The 20508-nt window shown below is 36.5% G+C and overlaps 3 protein-coding genes across 4 annotated transcripts in view; all 3 read left to right on the top strand.

Moving 5' to 3' along the window:
• LOC137177370 (uncharacterized) overlaps positions 1-20508 on the top strand; it is a 173001-nt gene that overhangs the window by 146188 nt on the left and 6305 nt on the right. For both annotated transcript variants that reach the window (XM_067583639.1, XM_067583638.1), the window contains exons 7-8: positions 19828-20091; positions 20212-20463. In XM_067583639.1, coding sequence (XP_067439740.1) covers positions 19828-20091; positions 20212-20463 — 516 coding nt within the window. The remainder of the gene's footprint in view (positions 1-19827; positions 20092-20211; positions 20464-20508) is intronic.
• On the top strand, positions 1273-3531 carry LOC137177381 (uncharacterized). Its single transcript, XM_067583656.1, has 2 exons — positions 1273-1713; positions 2889-3531. Exons 1-2 carry the CDS (start codon positions 1427-1429, stop codon positions 3295-3297), a joined length of 696 nt encoding a protein of 231 aa, XP_067439757.1. The 5' UTR covers positions 1273-1426; the 3' UTR covers positions 3298-3531.
• Positions 11856-15964, top strand: LOC137177379 (uncharacterized). The gene is made up of 3 exons (XM_067583655.1): positions 11856-12314; positions 13692-14117; positions 15495-15964. Exons 1-3 carry the CDS (start codon positions 12007-12009, stop codon positions 15931-15933), a joined length of 1173 nt encoding a protein of 390 aa, XP_067439756.1. The 5' UTR covers positions 11856-12006; the 3' UTR covers positions 15934-15964.

Genomic DNA, 20508 nt, shown 5'->3' on the forward strand with positions numbered 1-20508 from the left:
CATGAGATACAGTGTATATCACTAATGCACAGCTGTCTTTGTACCACTGACATGGGATCATAACAAAATGTTTTCCTCTCATTCTGATTTATCTCCCAGATTTAAAAGTTAACACGATATTATTTGGTCTTATGAAGATGGTGGTGGAGAGTATTGTCTTACACATTGGTCCAAAATCTTCCATAGGTGTTGAGCTGGGTTGAGATCTGGTGACTGTAAAGGCCCAAGCATTTTATTCACATCATTTTCATCCTCACCAAAGCATTCAGTGAGCCCTGGTGAACAGAAGCATCTGCATTTGATATGTTTCTCCACTTTTTATTCAGGTTTTTCCTTTAATTTGTCCCCCGTCTGTAGTATTGACAGAGAACATGGGTTGGAAGTATATGAAATATGTTGTCAGACAAGTTGCTTTCCTAGTTTTTGGGAACCTCAGGGACTCTGATATTAAAAGATTTACACACACAAAAGAGTCAAACCACCTCTTCTCAGATATATGGTAGTTTATTTATAATATTTACACACATAATAAACAAAGAGAAATATGAAAATGTGATGAATTGTTAAATATGGGACATTGACAGGATAACCATGTCTATTAATTAAGGGTTAATTTATTTATAACAGTAATGGCAGCCATCTTTGCAGCTTAAAGAGTTCATTGTTCAAAAATAAAAACAAAATGTTCATTAATTAAGAAAAATAAGCACTGCTACATTTACACAGCTGCAAAAATACAGTCATTGCTTTTTTACCTCATGATTAGTTATTTTTACTGACTATGATGTAAATTCTACCAACTCTATAGTGAGCAGCAAATTAAGATTTCAGACACTTATGAATTAACATTTTGTGTCTCCACTGACAGATGTAATGTAGCATAACAGTAATTTATACGTCTTCCATCTCAGAGGTAAAGCATGCTGGGATGATATTTTAACTACTGTACATGATGTGGACTCTAGATTTAGTTTTTTCAATATTTATATTCATATATTCTGCATATATTTTACATTTTAATTACTTAAAGTGAATATAACCTGTAGGTAAGAAATATGCAGTGATTTCACACACAGGATTGGTGTTTTTGTTGTGAGGCAGTAATAGTTCAAAAATGATTTATATTCTTTCCTGATTAATGAAGTGTTTTTAATTTCATAATTTTATACAGGACAGCCATGTACAAGATAGAGTCCATCAGTAGTGTGTGTTTGTAGTTATGTAGCTGAGATCAAATCCTCACAAAATGTTTCCTTCTTATTGTTCCAGTTTTGATTCTTACTGGTCAGATCCTGATGAAGAAATCAGGTTGTTGGTGAATCTGTTCTGTGCAGCAGCAGAGAGAGAACAGCAGACAGGAGAGAAGATACTGGAGCTGTTATCATCAGTGTGCAGTGAAGAAACATTCCCTGTCAAAGACAGCTACATGGATGATGATGATAAGGAACATCAGTGTTATTTCCTGCTGGATCTGTGCTCCCAGATGAAGGACTGTGAAACTAAAACAGGCAGGAGAGTCCTTCCAGCATTACAGTCAGTTTTCCAGTCACCTACAGTCTGGTCCATAAACCTGTCAGAGAGAAAGGCCTCCATCCTGCTGGAAGTGCTGAAACTCCAATCAGAGAAGAAAGAAGTGAAGCTGACAGGCTGCTCAGATGAAGAGAGTGAAGTGAGGAGTTTCCTACAGTGTCTGCCTTATATCTCAGAGCTCGGGTACGTCACATGACTTAAGTGAACATTTAAGGAGTTGGGTTTCACAATGAGACAACTCACTGTTAGTTTTAATGTTAAGGTAATGTGTTCCACTGATCAGTCCACATAAACATTACATCACGGTGTATAAGATCAGAGATGTCATACTTCTTTATTCCACTCACCTACAATGTACTTACTCCTAAATTACCCAGAGTTCCTTTGGGCAGAAAGTCAAAGCTCTTACAGAGTACTGCTCATCTACTAGTAGCTGAGACACGTTTACTTTATCCAGCTCCTGGTTTTTTTTAACATGAACAGTTTTGTTACTTTGAGGCTGTTTTCATCAGTCATCCATCAACTCAGTAAAACAGAGACTCAGCTATAATGATTTGTTCCAACAAGCTCCAGAAATGTAAACAACAGAGAGCATCAGTTCTTTCTCAGGACCAGTGATGTTCTTTTTTACTGTGATTATACAAATCTCAGCCATGAAGCAGTAGTTTCCTGCATTAAAGAATAACCACACATGACAGTTCCCCTCTCAGTACCTCAGTGTGTTCATGTTGGATTTATGAGTCATCTTAAGACTTTTTTAAAGTGGTTGACATTTGGAGTACTGAATCATAAAGAGATTTGGTCATGAAATGTGATCAGTCATAGATGCTGGATGTGAGGCTCATTCATTGGCTACTCTGACTCTAATACATCCAATAAATAATATTTTATTGTCAGTAATGGAAATACACTGCTGGTCATTAGGATGTGGCAAGTTCACCACTGGACATCCTAAATATTTCACACTAGCTCTCTATGAAGGTTCATAGAGTTTTACAGAATGGTGGATGTTAAAACTTGTGGTCCAGTATTCAAGGCTTTGGAGCTAATTGATTCATAAATGATTTGGGTAACGTGTTTCTTTCCACCACCCTGTTGGTTCAGCAGTGATATTGACTGACTTTCCTGGTTCCTTTAACATTTTGTGAAGAATTTTAATCAGTAAATATCTTTTAAAATCCATTTACAGCCCATTCTGTTAAAAGGATTGTTGCTTTAATTTCAGAATGATTTTACTGTTTTATTCTCATTAATGAGTATTTGTAGGCTTTTAGCAGATACACTCTATATCACTAATGCATATCTCTCTTTGTGTCACTAACATCAGATCATAACAAAATGTTTTCTTCTCGTTCCAGTTTATCTACCAGGTTGAAATCCTCAGATGAAACCTGGTTCTTGGTGAATCTTTTCTGTGCAGCAGCAGAGAGAGAACAGCAGACAGGAGAGAAGATACTGGAGCTGTTATCATCAGTGTGCAGTTATGATGGTGATCAGGATTTCCTGCTGGATCTGTACTCTCAGGTGAAGGATTGTGAAACTGAAACAGGCAGGAGAGTCCTTCCAGCATTACAGTCAGTTTTCCAGTCACCTACAGTCTGGTTCATAAACCTGTCAAAGAGAAAGGCCTCCATCCTGCTGGAAGTGCTGAAACTCCAATCAGAGAAGAAAGAAGTGGTGCTGACAGGCTGGTCAGATGAAGAGAGTGAAGTGAGGAGTTTCCTACAGTGTCTGCCTTATATCTCAAAGCTCAGGTACTTCACATGACTTACAGTTAAGGAGTTGTATAGCTGTATACCTTCAAACAATGAAGTGAGGGATTCTTCAGCCATCTTTTTAGGAGAAGAGTCCCCTTATTCTAATATATGACTTGATCGCCATGTTAAGGAGATACAGTGTATATCACTAATGCACAGATCTCTTTGTACCACTGACATGGGATCATAACAAAATGTTTTCCTCTCATTCCGATTTATCTACCAGATTTAAAAGTTAACACAATATTATTCAGTCTTATGAAGATGGTGGTGGAGAGCATTGTCTTCCACATTGGTCCAAAATCTTCTATAGGTGTTGAGCTGGGTTGAGATCTGGTGACTGTAAAGGTCCGAGCATTTTATTCACATCATTTTCATCCTCACCAAAGCATTCAGTGAGCCCTGGTGAACAGAAGCATCTGCATTTGATATGTTTCTCCACTTTTTTAATCAGGTTTTTCCTTTAATTTGTCCCCCGTCTGTAGTATTGACAGAGAACATGGGTTGGAAGTATATGAAATATGTTGTCAGATAAGTTGCTTTCCTAGTTTTTGGGAACCTCAGGGACTCTGATATTAAAAGATTTACACACACAAAAGAGTCAAACCACCTTCTGTCAGATATATGGTAGTTTATTTATAATATTTACACACATAATGAACAGAGAGAAATATGAAAATGTGATGAATTGTTAAATATGAGACACTGGGAGGATTAAATTACTTATAATAGTAATGGCAGCCATCTTGGCAGCTTAAAAAATACATTGTTCAAAAAACAAAATGTTCCTAAATTAACAAAAATAAGCACTGTTACATTTACACTACTGAAAAAATGGCATTATGTGATGGGATTTTAACTATTATACATGATGTGGACTCTACATTTTGTTGTTTCACTATTTATTTCATATATTCTGCATATATTTTACATTTTAATTACTTAAAGTGAATATAACCTGTAGGTAGCAAATATGCAGTGATTTCACACACAGGATTGGTGTTTTTGTTGTGAGGCAGTAATAGTTCAAAAATGATTTATATTCTTTCCTGATTAATGAAGTGTTTTTAATTTCATAATTTTATACAGGACAGCCATATACAAGATAGAGTCCATCAGTAGTGTGTGTTTGTAGTTATGTAGCTGAGATCAAATCCTCACAAAATGTTTCCTTCTTATTGTTCCAGTTTTCCTCGACGGTCAGATCGTGATAAAGAAATCAGGTTGTTGGTGAATCTGTTCTGTGCAGCAGCAGAGAGAGAACAGCAGACAGGAGAGAAGATACTGGAGCTGTTATCATCACTGTGCAGTTATGAAACATTCCCTTTTAGAGAAAGATACATGGATGATGATGATGATGATGATAAAAAGGAACATCAGTGTCATTTCCTACTGGATCTGTACTCTCAGATGAAGGACCATGAAACTGAAACAGTCAGGAGAATCCTTCCAGCATTACAGTCAGTTTTCCAGTCACCTACAGTCTGGTCCATAAACCTGTCAGAGAGAAAGGCCTCCATCCTGCTGGAAGTGCTGAAACTCCAATCAGAGAAGAAAGAAGTGAAGCTGACAGGCTGCTCAGATGAAGAGAGTGAAGTGAGGAGTTTCCTACAGTGTCTGCCTTATATCTCAAAGCTCAGGTACTTCACATGACTTACAGTTAAGGAGTTGTATAGCTGTATACCTTCAAACAATGAAGTGAGGGATTCTTCAGCCATCTTTTTAGGAGAAGAGTCCCCTTATTCTAATATATGACTTGATCGCCATGTTAAGGAGATACAGTGTATATCACTAATGCACAGATCTCTTTGTACCACTGACATGGGATCATAACAAAATGTTTTCCTCTCATTCCGATTTATCTACCAGATTTAAAAGTTAACACAATATTATTCGGTCTTATGAAGATGGTGGTGGAGAGCATTGTATTCCACATTGGTCCAAAATCTTCCATAGGTGTTGAGCTGGGTTGAGATCTGGTGACTGTAAAGGTCCGAGCATTTTATTCACATCATTTTCATCCTCACCAAAGCATTCAGTGAGCCCTGGTGAACAGAAGCATCTGCATTTGATATGTTTCTCCACTTTTTTATTCAGGTTTTTCCTTTAATTTGTCCCCCGTCTGTAGTATTGACAGAGAACATGGGTTGGAAGTATATGAAATATGTTGTGAGATAAGTTGCTTTCCTAGTTTTTGGGAACCTCAGTGACTCTGATATTAAAAGATTTACACACACAAAAGAGTCAAACCACCTTCTGTCAGATATATGGTAGTTTATTTATAATATTTACACACATAATGAACAAAGAGAAATATGAAAATGTGATGAATTGTTAAATATGGGACATTGACAGGATCAAATTACTTATAATAGTAATGGCAGCCATCTTGGCAGCTTAAAAAATACATTGTTCATAAATAAAAACAAAATGTTCATTAATTAAGAAAAATAAGCACTGCTACATTTACACAGCTGCAAAAATGCAGTCATTGCTTTTTTACCTCATGATTAGTTATTCTTACTGACTATGATGTAAATTCTACCAACTCTATAGTGAGCAGTAAATGAAGATTTCAGACACTTATGAATGATCATTTTGTGTCTCCACTGACAGATGTAATGTAGCATAACAGTCATTTATACGTCTTCCATCTCAGAGGTAAAGCATGCTGGGATGGTATTTTAACTACTGTACATGATGTGGACTCTAGGTTTAGTTTATTCACTATTTAGATTTATAAATTCTAAATATATTTTACATTTTAATTACTTAAAGTGAATATAACATGTAGGTAGCAAATATGCAGTGATTTCACACACAGGATTGGTGTTTGTGTTGTGAGGCAGTAATAGTTCAAAAATGATTTATATTCTTTCCTGATTAATGAAGTGTTTTTAATTTCATAATTTTATACAGGACAGCCATGTACAAGATAGAGTCCATCAGTAGTGTGTGTTTGTAGTTATGTTGCTGAGATCAAATCCTCACAAAATGTTTCCTTCTTATTGTTCCAGTTTTGATCCTGACTGGTCAGATCCTTATGAAGAAATCAGGTTGTTGGTGAATCTGTTCTGTGCAGCAGCAGAGAGAGAACAGCAGACAGGAGAGAAGATACTGGAGCTGTTATCATCAGTGTGCAGTGAAGAAATGTTTAATGAGATATGCATGGATTATTATGATGATTGTGATGATCATGATGATAAGGAACATCAGTGTTATTTCCTGCTGGATCTGTACTCTCAGATGAAGGACTGTGAAACTAAAACAGGCAGGAGAGTCCTTCCAGCATTACAGTCAGTTTTCCAGTCACCTACAGTCTGGTTCATAAACCTGTCAGAGAGAAAGGCCTCCATCCTGCTGGAAGTGCTGAAACTCCAATCAGAGAAGAAAGAAGTGGAGCTGACAGGCTGGTCAGATGAAGAGAGTGAAGTGAGGAGTTTCCTACAGTGTCTGCCTTATATCTCAAAGCTCAGGTACTTCACATGACTTACAGTTAAGGAGTTGTATAGCTGTATACCTTCAAACAATGAAGTGAGGGATTCTTCAGCCATCTTTTTAGGAGAAGAGTCCCCTTATTCTAATATATGACTTGATCGCCATGTTAAGGAGATACAGTGTATATCACTAATGCACAGATCTCTTTGTACCACTGACATGGGATCATAACAAAATGTTTTCCTCTCATTCCGATTTATCTACCAGATTTAAAAGTTAACACAATATTATTCGGTCTTATGAAGATGGTGGTGGAGAGCATTGTCTTCCACATTGGTCCAAAATCTTCCATAGGTGTTGAGCTGGGTTGAGATCTGGTGACTGTAAAGGTCCGAGCATTTTATTCACATCATTTTCATCCTCACCAAAGCATTCAGTGAGCCCTGGTGAACAGAAGCATCTGCATTTGATATGTTTCTCCACTTTTTTATTCAGGTTTTTCCTTTAATTTGTCCCCCGTCTGTAGTATTGACAGAGAACATGGGTTGGAAGTATATGAAATATGTTGTGAGATAAGTTGCTTTCCTAGTTTTTGGGAACCTCAGTGACTCTGATATTAAAAGATTTACACACACAAAAGAGTCAAACCACCTTCTGTCAGATATATGGTAGTTTATTTATAATATTTACACACATAATGAACAAAGAGAAATATGAAAATGTGATGAATTGTTAAATATGGGACATTGACAGGATGAAATGACTTATAATAGTAATGGCAGCCATCTTGGCAGCTTAAAAAATACATTGTTCATAAATAAAAACAAAATGTTCATTAATTAAGAAAAATAAGCACTGCTACATTTACCTAGATGCAAAAATACAGTCATTGCTTTTTTACCTCATGATTAGTTATTTTTACTGACTATGATGTAAATTCTACCAACTCTATAGTGAGCAGTAAATGAAGATTTCAGACACTTATGAATGATCATTTTGTGTCTCCACTGACAGATGTAATGTAGCATAACAGTAATTTATACATCTTCCATCTCAGAGGTAAAGCATGCTGGGATGATATTTTAACTACTGTACATGATGTGGACTCTAGATTTAGTTTTTTCAATATTTATATTCATGTATTCTGCATATATTTTACATTTTAATTACTTAAAGTGAATATAACCTGTAGGTAGCAAATATGCAGTGATTTCACACACAGGATTGGTGTTTTTGTTGTGAGGCAGTAATAGTTCAAAAATGATTTATATTCTTTCCTGATTAATTAAGTGTTTTTAATTTCATAATTTTATACAGGACAGCCATGTACAAGATAGAGTCCATCAGTAGTGTGTGTTTGTAGTTATGTTGCTGAGATCAAATCCTCACAAAATGTTTCCTTCTTATTGTTCCAGTTTTGATCCTGACTGGTTAGATCCTGATGAAGAAATCAGGTTGTTGGTGAATCTGTTCTGTGCAGCAGCAGAGAGAGAACAGCAGACAGGAAAGAAGATACTGGAGCTGTTATCATCAGTGTGCAGTGAAGAAATGTTATACTTAAAAAAGATACACATGGATGATGATGATGATAAGGAAGATCAGTGTTATTTCCTACTGGATCTGTACTCTCAGATGAAGGACTATGAAACTGAAACAGTCAGGAGAGTCCTTCCAGCATTACAGTCAGTTTTCCAGTCACCTACAGTCTGGTCCATAAACCTGTCAGAGAGAAAGGCCTCCATCCTGCTGGAAGTGCTGAAACTCCAATCAGAGAAGAAAGAAGTGGAGCTGACAGGCTGCTCAGATGAAGAGAGTGAAGTGAGGAGTTTCCTACAGTGTCTGCCTTATATCTCAAAGCTCAGGTACTTCACATGACTTACAGTTAAGGAGTTGTATAGCTGTATACCTTCAAACAATGAAGTGAGGGATTCTTCAGCCATCTTTTTAGGAGAAGAGTCCCCTTATTCTAATATATGACTTGATCGCCATGTTAAGGAGATACAGTGTATATCACTAATGCACAGCTGTCTTTGTACCACTGACATGGGATCATAACAAAATGTTTTCCTCTCATTCCGATTTATCTACCAGATTTAAAAGTTAACACAATATTATTCGGTCTTATGAAGATGGTGGTGGAGAGCATTGTCTTCCACATTGGTCCAAAATCTTCCTTAGGTGTTCAACTAGGTTGAGATCTGGTGACTGTAAAGGTCTGAGCATTTTATTCACATCATTTTCATCCTCACCAAAGCATTCAGTGAGCCCTGGTGAACAGAAGCATCTGCATTTGATATGTTTCTCCACTTTTTTTATTCAGGTTTTTCCTTTAATTTGTCCCCCGTCTGTAGTATTGACAGAGAACATGGGTTGGAAGTATATGAAATATGTTGTCAGATAAGTTTCTTTCCTAGTTTTTGGGAACCTCAGTGACTCTGATATTAAAAGATTTACACACACAAAAGAGTCAAACCACCTTCTCTCAGATATATGGTAGTTTATTTATAATATTTACACACATAATAAACAAAGAGAAATATGAAAATGTGATGAATTGTTAAATATGGGACATTGACAGGATAACCATGTCTCTTTAATAAGGGCTAAATTACTCAGAATAACAATGGCAACCATCTTGGCAGCTTAAAAAGTTCATTGTTCAAAAATAAAAACAAAATGTTCATTAATTAAGAAAAATAAGCACTGCTACATTTACATAGATGCAAAAATACAGTCATTGCTTTTTTAACTCATGATTAGTTATTCTTACTGACTATGATGTAAATTCTACCAACTCTATAGTGAGCAGCAAATGAAGATTTCAGACACTTATGAATGATCATTTTGTGTCTCCACTGACAGATGTAATGTAGCATAACAGTAATTTATACGTCTTCCATCTCAGAGGTAAAGCATGCTGGGATGGTATTTTAACTATTATACATAATGTGGACTCTAGATTTAGTTTTTTCACTATTTAGATTTATAAATTCTAAATATATTTTACATTTTAATTACTTAAAGTGAATATAACCTGTAGGTAGCAAATATGCAGTGATTTCACACACAGGATTGGTGTTTGTGTTGTGAGGCAGTAATAGTTCAAAAATGATTTATATTCTTTCCTGATTAATGAAGTGTTTTTAATTTCATAATTTTATACAGGACAGCCATGTACAAGATAGAGTCCATCAGTAGTGTGTGTTTGTAGTTATGTTGCTGAGATCAAATCCTCACAAAATGTTTCCTTCTTATTGTTCCAGTTTTCATCCTTACTGGTCAGATCCTGATGAAGAAATCAGGTTCTTGGTGAATCTGTTCTGTGCAGCAGCAGAGAGAGAACAGCAGACAGGAGAGAAGATACTGGAGCTGTTATCATCACTGTGCAGTTATGAAACATTCCCTTTTAAAGACGGATACATGAATCATCATGATTATTATTATAATTATGATAAAAAGGAACATCAGTGTTATTTCCTACTGGATCTGTACTCTCAGGTGAAGGACTGTGAAACTAAAACAGGCAGGAGAGTCCTTCCAGCATTACAGTCAGTTTTCCAGTCACCTACAGTCTGGTCCATAAACCTGTCAAAGAGAAAGGCCTCCATCCTGCTGGAAGTGCTGAAACTCCAATCAGAGAAGAAAGAAGTGGAGCTGACAGGCTGCTCAGATGAAGAGAGTGAAGTGAGGAGTTTCCTACAGTGTCTGCCTTATATCTCAAAGCTCAGGTACTTCACATGACTTACAGTTAAGGAGTTGTATAGCTGTATACCTTCAAACAATGTAGTGAGGGATTCTTCAGCCATCTTTTTAGGAGAAGAGTCCCCTTATTCTAATATATGACTTGATCGCCATGTTAAGGAGATACAGTGTATATCACTAATGCACAGCTGTCTTTGTACCACTGACATGGGATCATAACAAAATGTTTTCCTCTCATTCCGATTTATCTCCCAGATTTAAAAGTTAACACAATATTATTCGGTCTTATGAAGATGGTGGTGGAGAGCATTGTCTTACACATTGGTCCAAAATCTTCCATAGGTGTTGAGCTGGGTTGAGATCTGGTGACTGTAAAGGTCCGAGCATTTTATTCACATCATTTTCATCCTCACCAAAGCATTCAGTGAGCCCTGGTGAACAGAAGCATCTGCATTTGATATGTTTCTCCACTTTTTATTCAGGTTTTTCCTTTAATTTGTCCCCCGTCTGTAGTATTGACAGAGAACATGGGTTGGAAGTATATGAAATATGTTGTGAGATAAGTTGCTTTCCTAGTTTTTTGGAACCTCAGTGACTCTGATATTAAAAGATTTACACACACAAAAGAGTCAAACCACCTTCTGTCAGATATATGGTAGTTTATTTAAAATATTTACACACATAATAAACAAAGAGAAATATGAAAATGTGATGAATTGTTAAATGTGGGACATTGACAGGATAACCATGTCTCTTTGATAAGGGCTATATTACTCAGAATAACAATGGCAGCCATCTTGGCAGCTTAAAAAGTTCATTGTTCATAAATAAAAACAAAATGTTCATTAATTAAGAAAAATAAGCACTGCTACATTTACATAGATGCAAAAATACAGTCATTGCTTTTTTACCTCATGATTAGTTATTTTTACTGACTATGATGTAAATTCTACCAACTCTATAGTGAGCAGCAAATGAAGATTTCAGACACTTATGAATGATCATTTTGTGTCTCCACTGACAGATGTAATGTAGCATAACAGTAATTTATACGTCTTCCATCTCAGAGGTAAAGCATGCTGGGATGATATTTTAACTACTGTACATGATGTGGACTCTAGATTTAGTTTTTTCAATATTTATATTCATATATTCTGCATATATTTTACATTTTAATTATTTAAAGTGAATATAACCTGTAGGTAGCAAATATGCAGTGATTTCACACACAGGATTGGTGTTTGTGTTGTGAGGCAGTAATAGTTCAAAAATGATTCATATTATTTCCTGATTAATGAAGTGTTTTTAATTTCATAATTTTATACAGGACAGCCATGTACAAGATAGAGTCCATCAGTAGTGTGTGTTTGTAGTTATGTTGCTGAGATCAAATCCTCACAAAATGTTTCCTTCTTATTGTTCCAGTTTTCCTCGATGGTCAGATCCTGATGAAGAAATCAGGTTGTTGGTGAATCTGTTCTGTGCAGCAGTAGAGAGAGAACAGCAGACAGGAGAGAAGATACTGGAGCTGTTATCATCAGTGTGCAGTGAAGAAGTGATACGTTTTAAAGAGAGAAACATGAATCATCATGATTATTATTATAGTTATGATATAAAGGAACATCAGTGTCATTTCCTACTGGGTCTGTGCTCCCAGATGAAGGACTGTGAAACTAAAACAGTCAGGAGAGTCCTTCCAGCATTACAGTCAGTTTTCCAGTCACCTACAGTCTGGTCCATAAACCTGTCAGAGAGAAAGGCCTCCATCCTGCTGGAAGTGCTGAAACTCCAATCAGAGAAGAAAGAAGTGGTGCTGACAGGCTGCTCAGATGAAGAGAGTGAAGTGAGGAGTTTCCTACAGTGTCTGCCTTATATCTCAAAGCTCAGGTACTTCACATGACTTACAGTTAAGGAGTTGTATAGCTGTATACCTTCAAACAATGAAGTGAGGGATTCTTCAGCCATCTTTTTAGGAGAAGAGTCCCCTTATTCTAATATATGACTTGATCGCCATGTTAAGGAGATACAGTGTATATCACTAATGCACAGATCTCTTTGTACCACTGACATGGGATCATAACAAAATGTTTTCCTCTCATTCCGATTTATCTACCAGATTTAAAAGTTAACACAATATTATTCGGTCTTATGAAGATGGTGGTGGAGAGCATTGTCTTCCACATTGGTCCAAAATCTTCCTTAGGTGTTGAGCTGGGTTGAGATCTGGTGACTGTAAAGGTCTGAGCATTTTATTCACATCATTTTCATCCTCACCAAAGCATTCAGTGAGCACTGGTGAACAGAAGCATCTGCATTTGATATGTTTCTCCACTTTTTTATTCAGGTTTTTCCTTTAATTTGTCCCCCGTCTGTAGTATTGACAGAGAACATGGGTTGGAAGTTTATGAAATATGTTGTCAGATAAATTGCTTTCCTAGTTTTTGGGAACCTCAGGGACTCTGATATTAAAAGATTTACACACACAAAAGAGTCAAACCACCTTCTGTCAGATATATGGTAGTTTATTTATAATATTTACACACATAATAAACAAAGAGAAATATGAAAATGTGATGAATTGTTAAATATGGGACACTGACAGGATCAAAGTACTTATAATAGTAATGGCAGCCATCTTGGCAGCTTCAAAAATACATTGTTCATAAATAAAAACAAAATGTTCATTAATTAAGAAAAACAAGCACTGCTACATTTACATAGATGCAAAAATACAGTCATTGCTTTTTTACCTCATGATTAGTTATTTTTACTGACTATGATGTAAATTCTACCAACTCTATAGTGAGCAGTAAATGAAGATTTCAGACACTTATGAATGATCATTTTGTGTCTCCACTGACAGATGTAATGTAGCATAACAGTAATTTATACGTCTTCCATCTCAGAGGTAAAGCATGCTGGGATGATATTTTAACTACTGTACATGATGTGGACTCTAGATTTAGTTTTTTCAATATTTATATTCATATATTCTGCATATATTTTACACTTTAATTACTTAAAGTGAATATAACCTGTAGGTAGCAAATATGCAGTGATTTCACACACAGGATTGGTGTTTGTGTTGTGAGGCAGTAATAGTTCAAAAATGATTTATATTCTTTCCTGATTAATGAAGTGTTTTTAATTTCATAATTTTATACAGGACAGCCATGTACAAGATAGAGTCCATCAGTAGTGTGTGTTTGTAGTTATGTTGCTGAGATCAAATCCTCACAAAATGTTTCCTTCTTATTGTTCCAGTTTTCCTCGACGGTCAGATCCTGATAAAGAAATCAGGTTGTTGGTGAATCTGTTCTGTGCAGCAGCAGAGAGAGAACAGCAGACAGGAGAGAAGATACTGGAGCTGTTATCATCAGTGTGCAGTTATGAAACATTCCCTTTTAAAGACGGATACATGGATGATCAGGGTCATTTCTTACTGGATCTGTGCTCCCAGATGAAGGATTATGAAACTAAAACAGACAGGAGAGTCCTTCCAGCATTACAGTCAGTTTTCCAGTCACCTACAGTCTGGTCCATAAACCTGTCAAAGAGAAAGGCCTCCATCCTGCTGGAAGTGCTGAAACTCCAATCAGAGAAGAAAGAAGTGAAGCTGACAGGCTGGTCAGATGAAGAGAGTGAAGTGAGGAGTTTCCTACAGTGTCTGCCTTATATCTCAAAGCTCAGGTACTTCACATGACTTACAGTTAAGGAGTTGTATAGCTGTATACCTTCAAACAATGAAGTGAGGGATTCTTCAGCCATCTTTTTAGGAGAAGAGTCCCCTTATTCTAATATATGACTTGATCGCCATGTTAAGGAGATACAGTGTATATCACTAATGCACAGATCTCTTTGTACCACTGACATGGGATCATAACAAAATGTTTTCCTCTCAATCCGATTTATCTACCAGATTTAAAAGTTAACACAATATTATTCGGTCTTATGAAGATGGTGGTGGAGAGCATTGTATTCCACATTGGTCTAAAATCTTCCATAGGTGTTGAGCTGGGTTGAGATCTGGTGACTGTAAAGGTCCGAGCATTTTATTCACATCATTTTCATCCTCACCAAAGCATTCAGTGAGCCCTGGTGAACAGAAGCATCTGCATTTGATATGTTTCTCCACTTTTTTATTCAGGTTTTTCCTTTAATTTGTCCCCCGTCTGTAGTATTGACAGAGAACATGGGTTGGAAGTATATGAAATATGTTGTCAGACAAGTTGCTTTCCTAGTTTTTGGGAACCTCAGTGACTCTGATATTAAAAGATTTACACACACAAAAGAGTCAAACCACCTTCTGTCAGATATATGGTAGTTTATTTATAATATTTACACACATAATAAACAAAGAGAAATATGAAAATGTGATGAATTGTTAAATATGGGACACTGGGAGGATTAAATTACTTATAATAGTAATGGCAGCCATCTTGGCAGCTTAAAAAATACATTGTTCATAAATAAAAACAAAATGTTCATTAATTAAGAAAAACAAGCACTGCTACATTTACATAGATGCAAAAATACAGTCATTGCTTTTTTACCTCATGATTAGTTATTTTTACTGACTATGATGTAAATTCTACCAACTCTATAGTGAGCAGTAAATGAAGATTTCAGACACTTATGAATGATCATTTTGTGTCTCCACTGACAGATGTAATGTAGCATAACAGTAATTTATACGTCTTCCATCTCAGAGGTAAAGCATGCTGGGATGATATTTTAACTACTGTACATGATGTGGACTCTAGATTTAGTTTTTTCAATATTTCTATTCATATATTCTGCATATATTTTACATTTTAATTACTTAAAGTGAATATAACCTGTAGGTAGCAAATATGCAGTGATTTCACACACAGGATTGGTGTTTGTGTTGTGAGGCAGTAATAGTTCAAAAATGATTTATATTCTTTCCTGATTAATGAAGTGTTTTTAATTTCATAATTTTATACAGGACAGCCATGTACAAGATAGAGTCCATCAGTAGTGTGTGTTTGTAGTTATGTTGCTGAGATAAAATCCTCACAAAATGTTTCCTTCTTATTGTTCCAGTTTTCCTCGACGGTCAGATCGTGATAAAGAAATCAGGTTCTTGGTGAATCTGTTCTGTGCAGCAGCAGAGAGAGAACAGCAGACAGGAGAGAAGATACTGGAGCTGTTATCATCAGTGTGCAGTTATGAAACATTCCCTTTTAAAGAAAGATACATGGATTATCAGTGTCATTTCCTACTGGATCTGTGCTCCCAGATGAAGGACTATGAAACTAAAACAGTCAGGAGAGTCCTTCCAGCATTACAGTCAGTTTTCCAGTCACCTACAGTCTGGTCCATAAACCTGTCAGAGAGAAAGGCCTCCATCCTGCTGGAAGTGCTGAAACTCCAATCAGAGAAGAAAGAAGTGGAGCTGACAGGCTGCTCAGATGAAGAGAGTGAAGTGAGGAGTTTCCTACAGTGTCTGCCTTATATCTCAAAGCTCAGGTACTTCACATGACTTACAGTTAAGGAGTTGTATAGCTGTATACCTTCAAACAATGAAGTGAGGGATTCTTCAGCCATCTTTTTGGGAGAAGAGTCCCCTTATTCTAATATATGACTTGATCGCCATGTTAAGGAGATACAGTGTATATCACTAATGCACAGATCTCTTTGTACCACTGACATGGGATCATAACAAAATGTTTTCCTCTCATTCCGATTTATCTACCAGATTTAAAAGTTAACACAATATTATTCGGTCTTATGAAGATGGTGGTGGAGAGCATTGTCTTCCACATTGGTCCAAAATCTTCCATAGGTGTTGAGCTGGGTTGAGATCTGGTGACTGTAAAGGTCTGAGCATTTTATTCACATCATTTTCATCCTGACCAAAGCATTCAGTGAGCACTGGTGAACAGAAGCATCTGCCTTTGATATGTTTCTCCACTTTTTTATTCAGGTTTTTCCTTTAATTTGTCCCCCGTCTGTAGTATTGACAGAGAACATAGGTTGGAAGTTTATGAAATATGTTGTCAGATAAATTGCTTTCCTAGTTTTTGGGAACCTCAGGGACTCTGATATTAAAAGATTTACACACACAAAAGAGTCAAACCACCTTCTGTCAGATATATGGTAGTTTATTTATGATATTTACACACATAATAAACAAAGAGAAATATGAAAATGTGATGAATTGTTAAATATGGGACATTGACAGGATCAAATTACTTATAATAACAATGGCAGCCATCTTGGCAGCTTAAAAAATACATTGTTCATAAATAAAAACAAAATGTTCATTAATTAAGAAAAATAAGCACTGCTACATTTACACAGCTGCATAAATACAGTCATTGCTTTTTTACCTCATGATTAATTTTTCTTACTGACTATGATGTAAATTCTACCAACTCTATAGTGAGCAGTAAATGAAGATTTCAGACACTTATGAATGATCATTTTGTGTCTCCACTGACAGATGTAATGTAGCATAACAGTCATTTATACGTCTTCCATCTCAGAGGTAAAGCATGCTGGGATGATATTTTAACTACTGTACATGATGTGGACTCTAGATTTAGTTTTTTCAATATTTCTATTCATATATTCTGCATATATTTTACATTTTAATTACTTAAAGTGAATATAACCTGTAGGTAGCAAATATGCAGTGATTTCACACACAGGATTGGTGTTTGTGTTGTGAGGCAGTAATAGTTCAAAAATGATTTATATTCTTTCCTGATTAATGAAGTGTTTTTAATTTCATAATTTTATACAGGACAGCCATGTACAAGATAGAGTCCATCAGTAGTGTGTGTTTGTAGTTATGTTGCTGAGATAAAATCCTCACAAAATGTTTCCTTCTTATTGTTCCAGTTTTCCTCGATGGTCAGATCGTGATAAAGAAATCAGGTTCTTGGTGAATCTGTTCTGTGCAGCAGCAGAGAGAGAACAGCAGACAGGAGAGAAGATACTGGAGCTGTTATCATCAGTGTGCAGTTATGAAACATTCCCTTTTAAAGAAAGATACATGGATTATCAGTGTCATTTCCTACTGGATCTGTGCTCCCAGATGAAGGACTATGAAACTAAAACAGTCAGGAGAGTCCTTCCAGCATTACAGTCAGTTTTCCAGTCACCTACAGTCTGGTCCATAAACCTGTCAGAGAGAAAGGCCTCCATCCTGCTGGAAGTGCTGAAACTCCAATCAGAGAAGAAAGAAGTGGAGCTGACAGGCTGGTCAGATGAAGAGAGTGAAGTGAGGAGTTTCCTACAGTGTCTGCCTTATATCTCAAAGCTCAGGTACTTCACATGACTTACAGTTAAGGAGTTGTATAGCTGTATACCTTCAAACAATGAAGTGAGGGATTCTTCAGCCATCTTTTTAGGAGAAGAGTCCCCTTATTCTAATATATGACTTGATCGCCATGTTAAGGAGATACAGTGTATATCACTAATGCACAGATCTCTTTGTACCACTGACATGGGATCATAACAAAATGTTTTCCTCTCATTCCGATTTATCTACCAGATTTAAAAGTTAACACAATATTATTCGGTCTTATGAAGATGGTGGTGGAGAGCATTGTCTTCCACATTGGTCCAAAATCTTCCTTAGGTGTTCAACTGGGTTGAGATCTGGTGACTGTAAAGGCCCGAGCATTTTATTCACATCATTTTCATCCTCACCAAAGCATTCAGTGAGCCCTGGTGAACAGAAGCATCTGCATTTGATATGTTTCTCCACTTTTTTATTCAGGTTTTTCCTTTAATTTGTCCCCCGTCTGTAGTATTGACAGAGAACATGGGTTGGAAGTATATGAAATATGTTGTCAGATAAATTGCTTTCCTAGTTTTTGGGAACCTCAGGGACTCTGATATTAAAAGATTTACACACACAAAAGAGTCAAACCACCTTCTGTCAGATATATGGTAGTTTATTTATAATATTTACACACATAATAAACAAAGAGAAATATGAAAATGTGATGAATTGTTAAATATGGGACACTGACAGGATCAAATTACTTATAATAGTAATGGCAGTCATCTTGGCAGCTTCAAAAATACATTGTTCATAAATAAAAACAAAATGTTCATTAATTAAGAAAAACAAGCACTGCTACATTTACATAGATGCAAAAATACAGTCATTGCTTTTTTACCTCATGATTAGTTATTTTTACTGACTATGATGTAAATTCTACCAACTCTATAGTGAGCAGTAAATGAAGATTTCAGACACTTATGAATGATCATTTTGTGTCACCACTGACAGATGTAATGTAGCATAACAGTAATTTATACGTCTTCCATCTCAGAGGTAAAGCATGCTGGGATGATATTTTAACTACTGTACATGATGTGGACTCTAGATTTAGTTTTTTCAATATTTCTATTCATATATTCTGCATATATTTTACATTTTAATTACTTAAAGTGAATATAACCTGTAGGTAGCAAATATGCAGTGATTTCACACACAGGATTGGTGTTTGTGTTGTGAGGCAGTAATAGTTCAAAAATGATTTATATTCTTTCCTGATTAATGAAGTGTTTTTAATTTCATAATTTTATACAGGACAGCCATGTACAAGATAGAGTCCATCAGTAGTGTGTGTTTGTAGTTATGTTGCTGAGATCAAATCCTCACAAAATGTTTCCTTCTTATTGTTCCAGTTTTGATCTTGACTGGTCAGATCCTGATGAAGAAATCAGGTTGTTGGTGAATCTGTTCTGTGCAGCAGCAGAGAGAGAACAGCAGACAGGAGAGAAGATACTGGAGCTGTTATCATCAGTGTGCAGTTATGAAACATTCCCTTTTAAAGACGGATACATGAATCATCATGATTATTATTATAGTTATGATATAAAGGAACATCAGTGTTATTTCCTACTGGATCTGTGCTCCCAGATGAAGGACTGTGAAACTAAAACAGACAGGAGAGTCCTTCCAGCATTACAGTCAGTTTTCCAGTCACCTACAGTCTGGTTCATAAACCTGTCAGAGAGAAAGGCCTCCATCCTGCTGGAAGTGCTGAAACTCCAATCAGAGAAGAAAGAAGTGAAGCTGACAGGCTGCTCAGATGAAGAGAGTGAAGTGAGGAGTTTCCTACAGTGTCTGCCTTATATCTCAGGGCTCAGGTAAGTCAGACTAATGCTGTATTTTTACAAATACCACATGGTTTATTTCAGAAATGGTAAAGATAAATGAACTTTTCAGTTCAGTCATCATTTAACAACATACTGTCTTTACTGACTGTTTCCTCCTGCTGTATGTTCTTGTTCTGAATTTCATCTTTGCTAAAAGACATCAGACATCAGATGGTTTGTAATGCAGTTTGTTTTCTACTCTTGTACGTTTGCTTTGCTGTTTTCACAATTGATCCATAATATTGTGTTTTAGCTGTGATCCAGAGTTCTTCCAGAGTGTGTGTTCATCCATCTCTGTGAGATCCAGAGAGGAGACCCAGCAGCTGGTCTCTCTGCTGCAGCTCCTGGGGTTCAACCTGCTGTTAACAGGAAAGTTAGGCAGGAAAACCTGCAGGTCTGCAGGGAGAGTTCTCAGACTTTGTGGCTCTGAAGTGAATCTCATCCTCACACCCAGAAAGATGTCTGTCAGAGAAGCCTCGCTCCTCTTTAGACGTACAACACAACTACACAGTCTGAAGTACGTATTCATCTAATTACTGTCTGTCTTCTTTTAACACCAGTTATCTTCTGTCCAATTTAAATGATCAATTAGGGGTTTTCATCACATATTTCAGGACATCTGTTTCTGCATTTTCAGACTGTCCAACAATACGGCCTTGAGACTGTTTGGGTGGATAAGAAGAGGGAGAGTGGCTTGTCTGGCTGTTGATGAGCTTTCTCTCGTCCCTAAGACAACCCAACTATCAGAACGAGTATTGTTGAAAGTTGTCAGTAGTTTGGCATCCGTGCTGAGACACTGGTCAGTCAGACGGTTAGACCTGACTGAGCTCAGCATCTTTGCTCAGGGTCTCACTTCACTGCTGCTTCATGATGGCCCTCTAACAATCAAGTAAATGTCTTTCCTCAGCCTTATGAACACACACTAATTAATGAA

This window comes from Thunnus thynnus, chromosome 24, assembly GCF_963924715.1.
Source record: "Thunnus thynnus chromosome 24, fThuThy2.1, whole genome shotgun sequence".
In the NCBI taxonomy this organism is placed as follows: domain Eukaryota; kingdom Metazoa; phylum Chordata; class Actinopteri; order Scombriformes; family Scombridae; genus Thunnus; species Thunnus thynnus.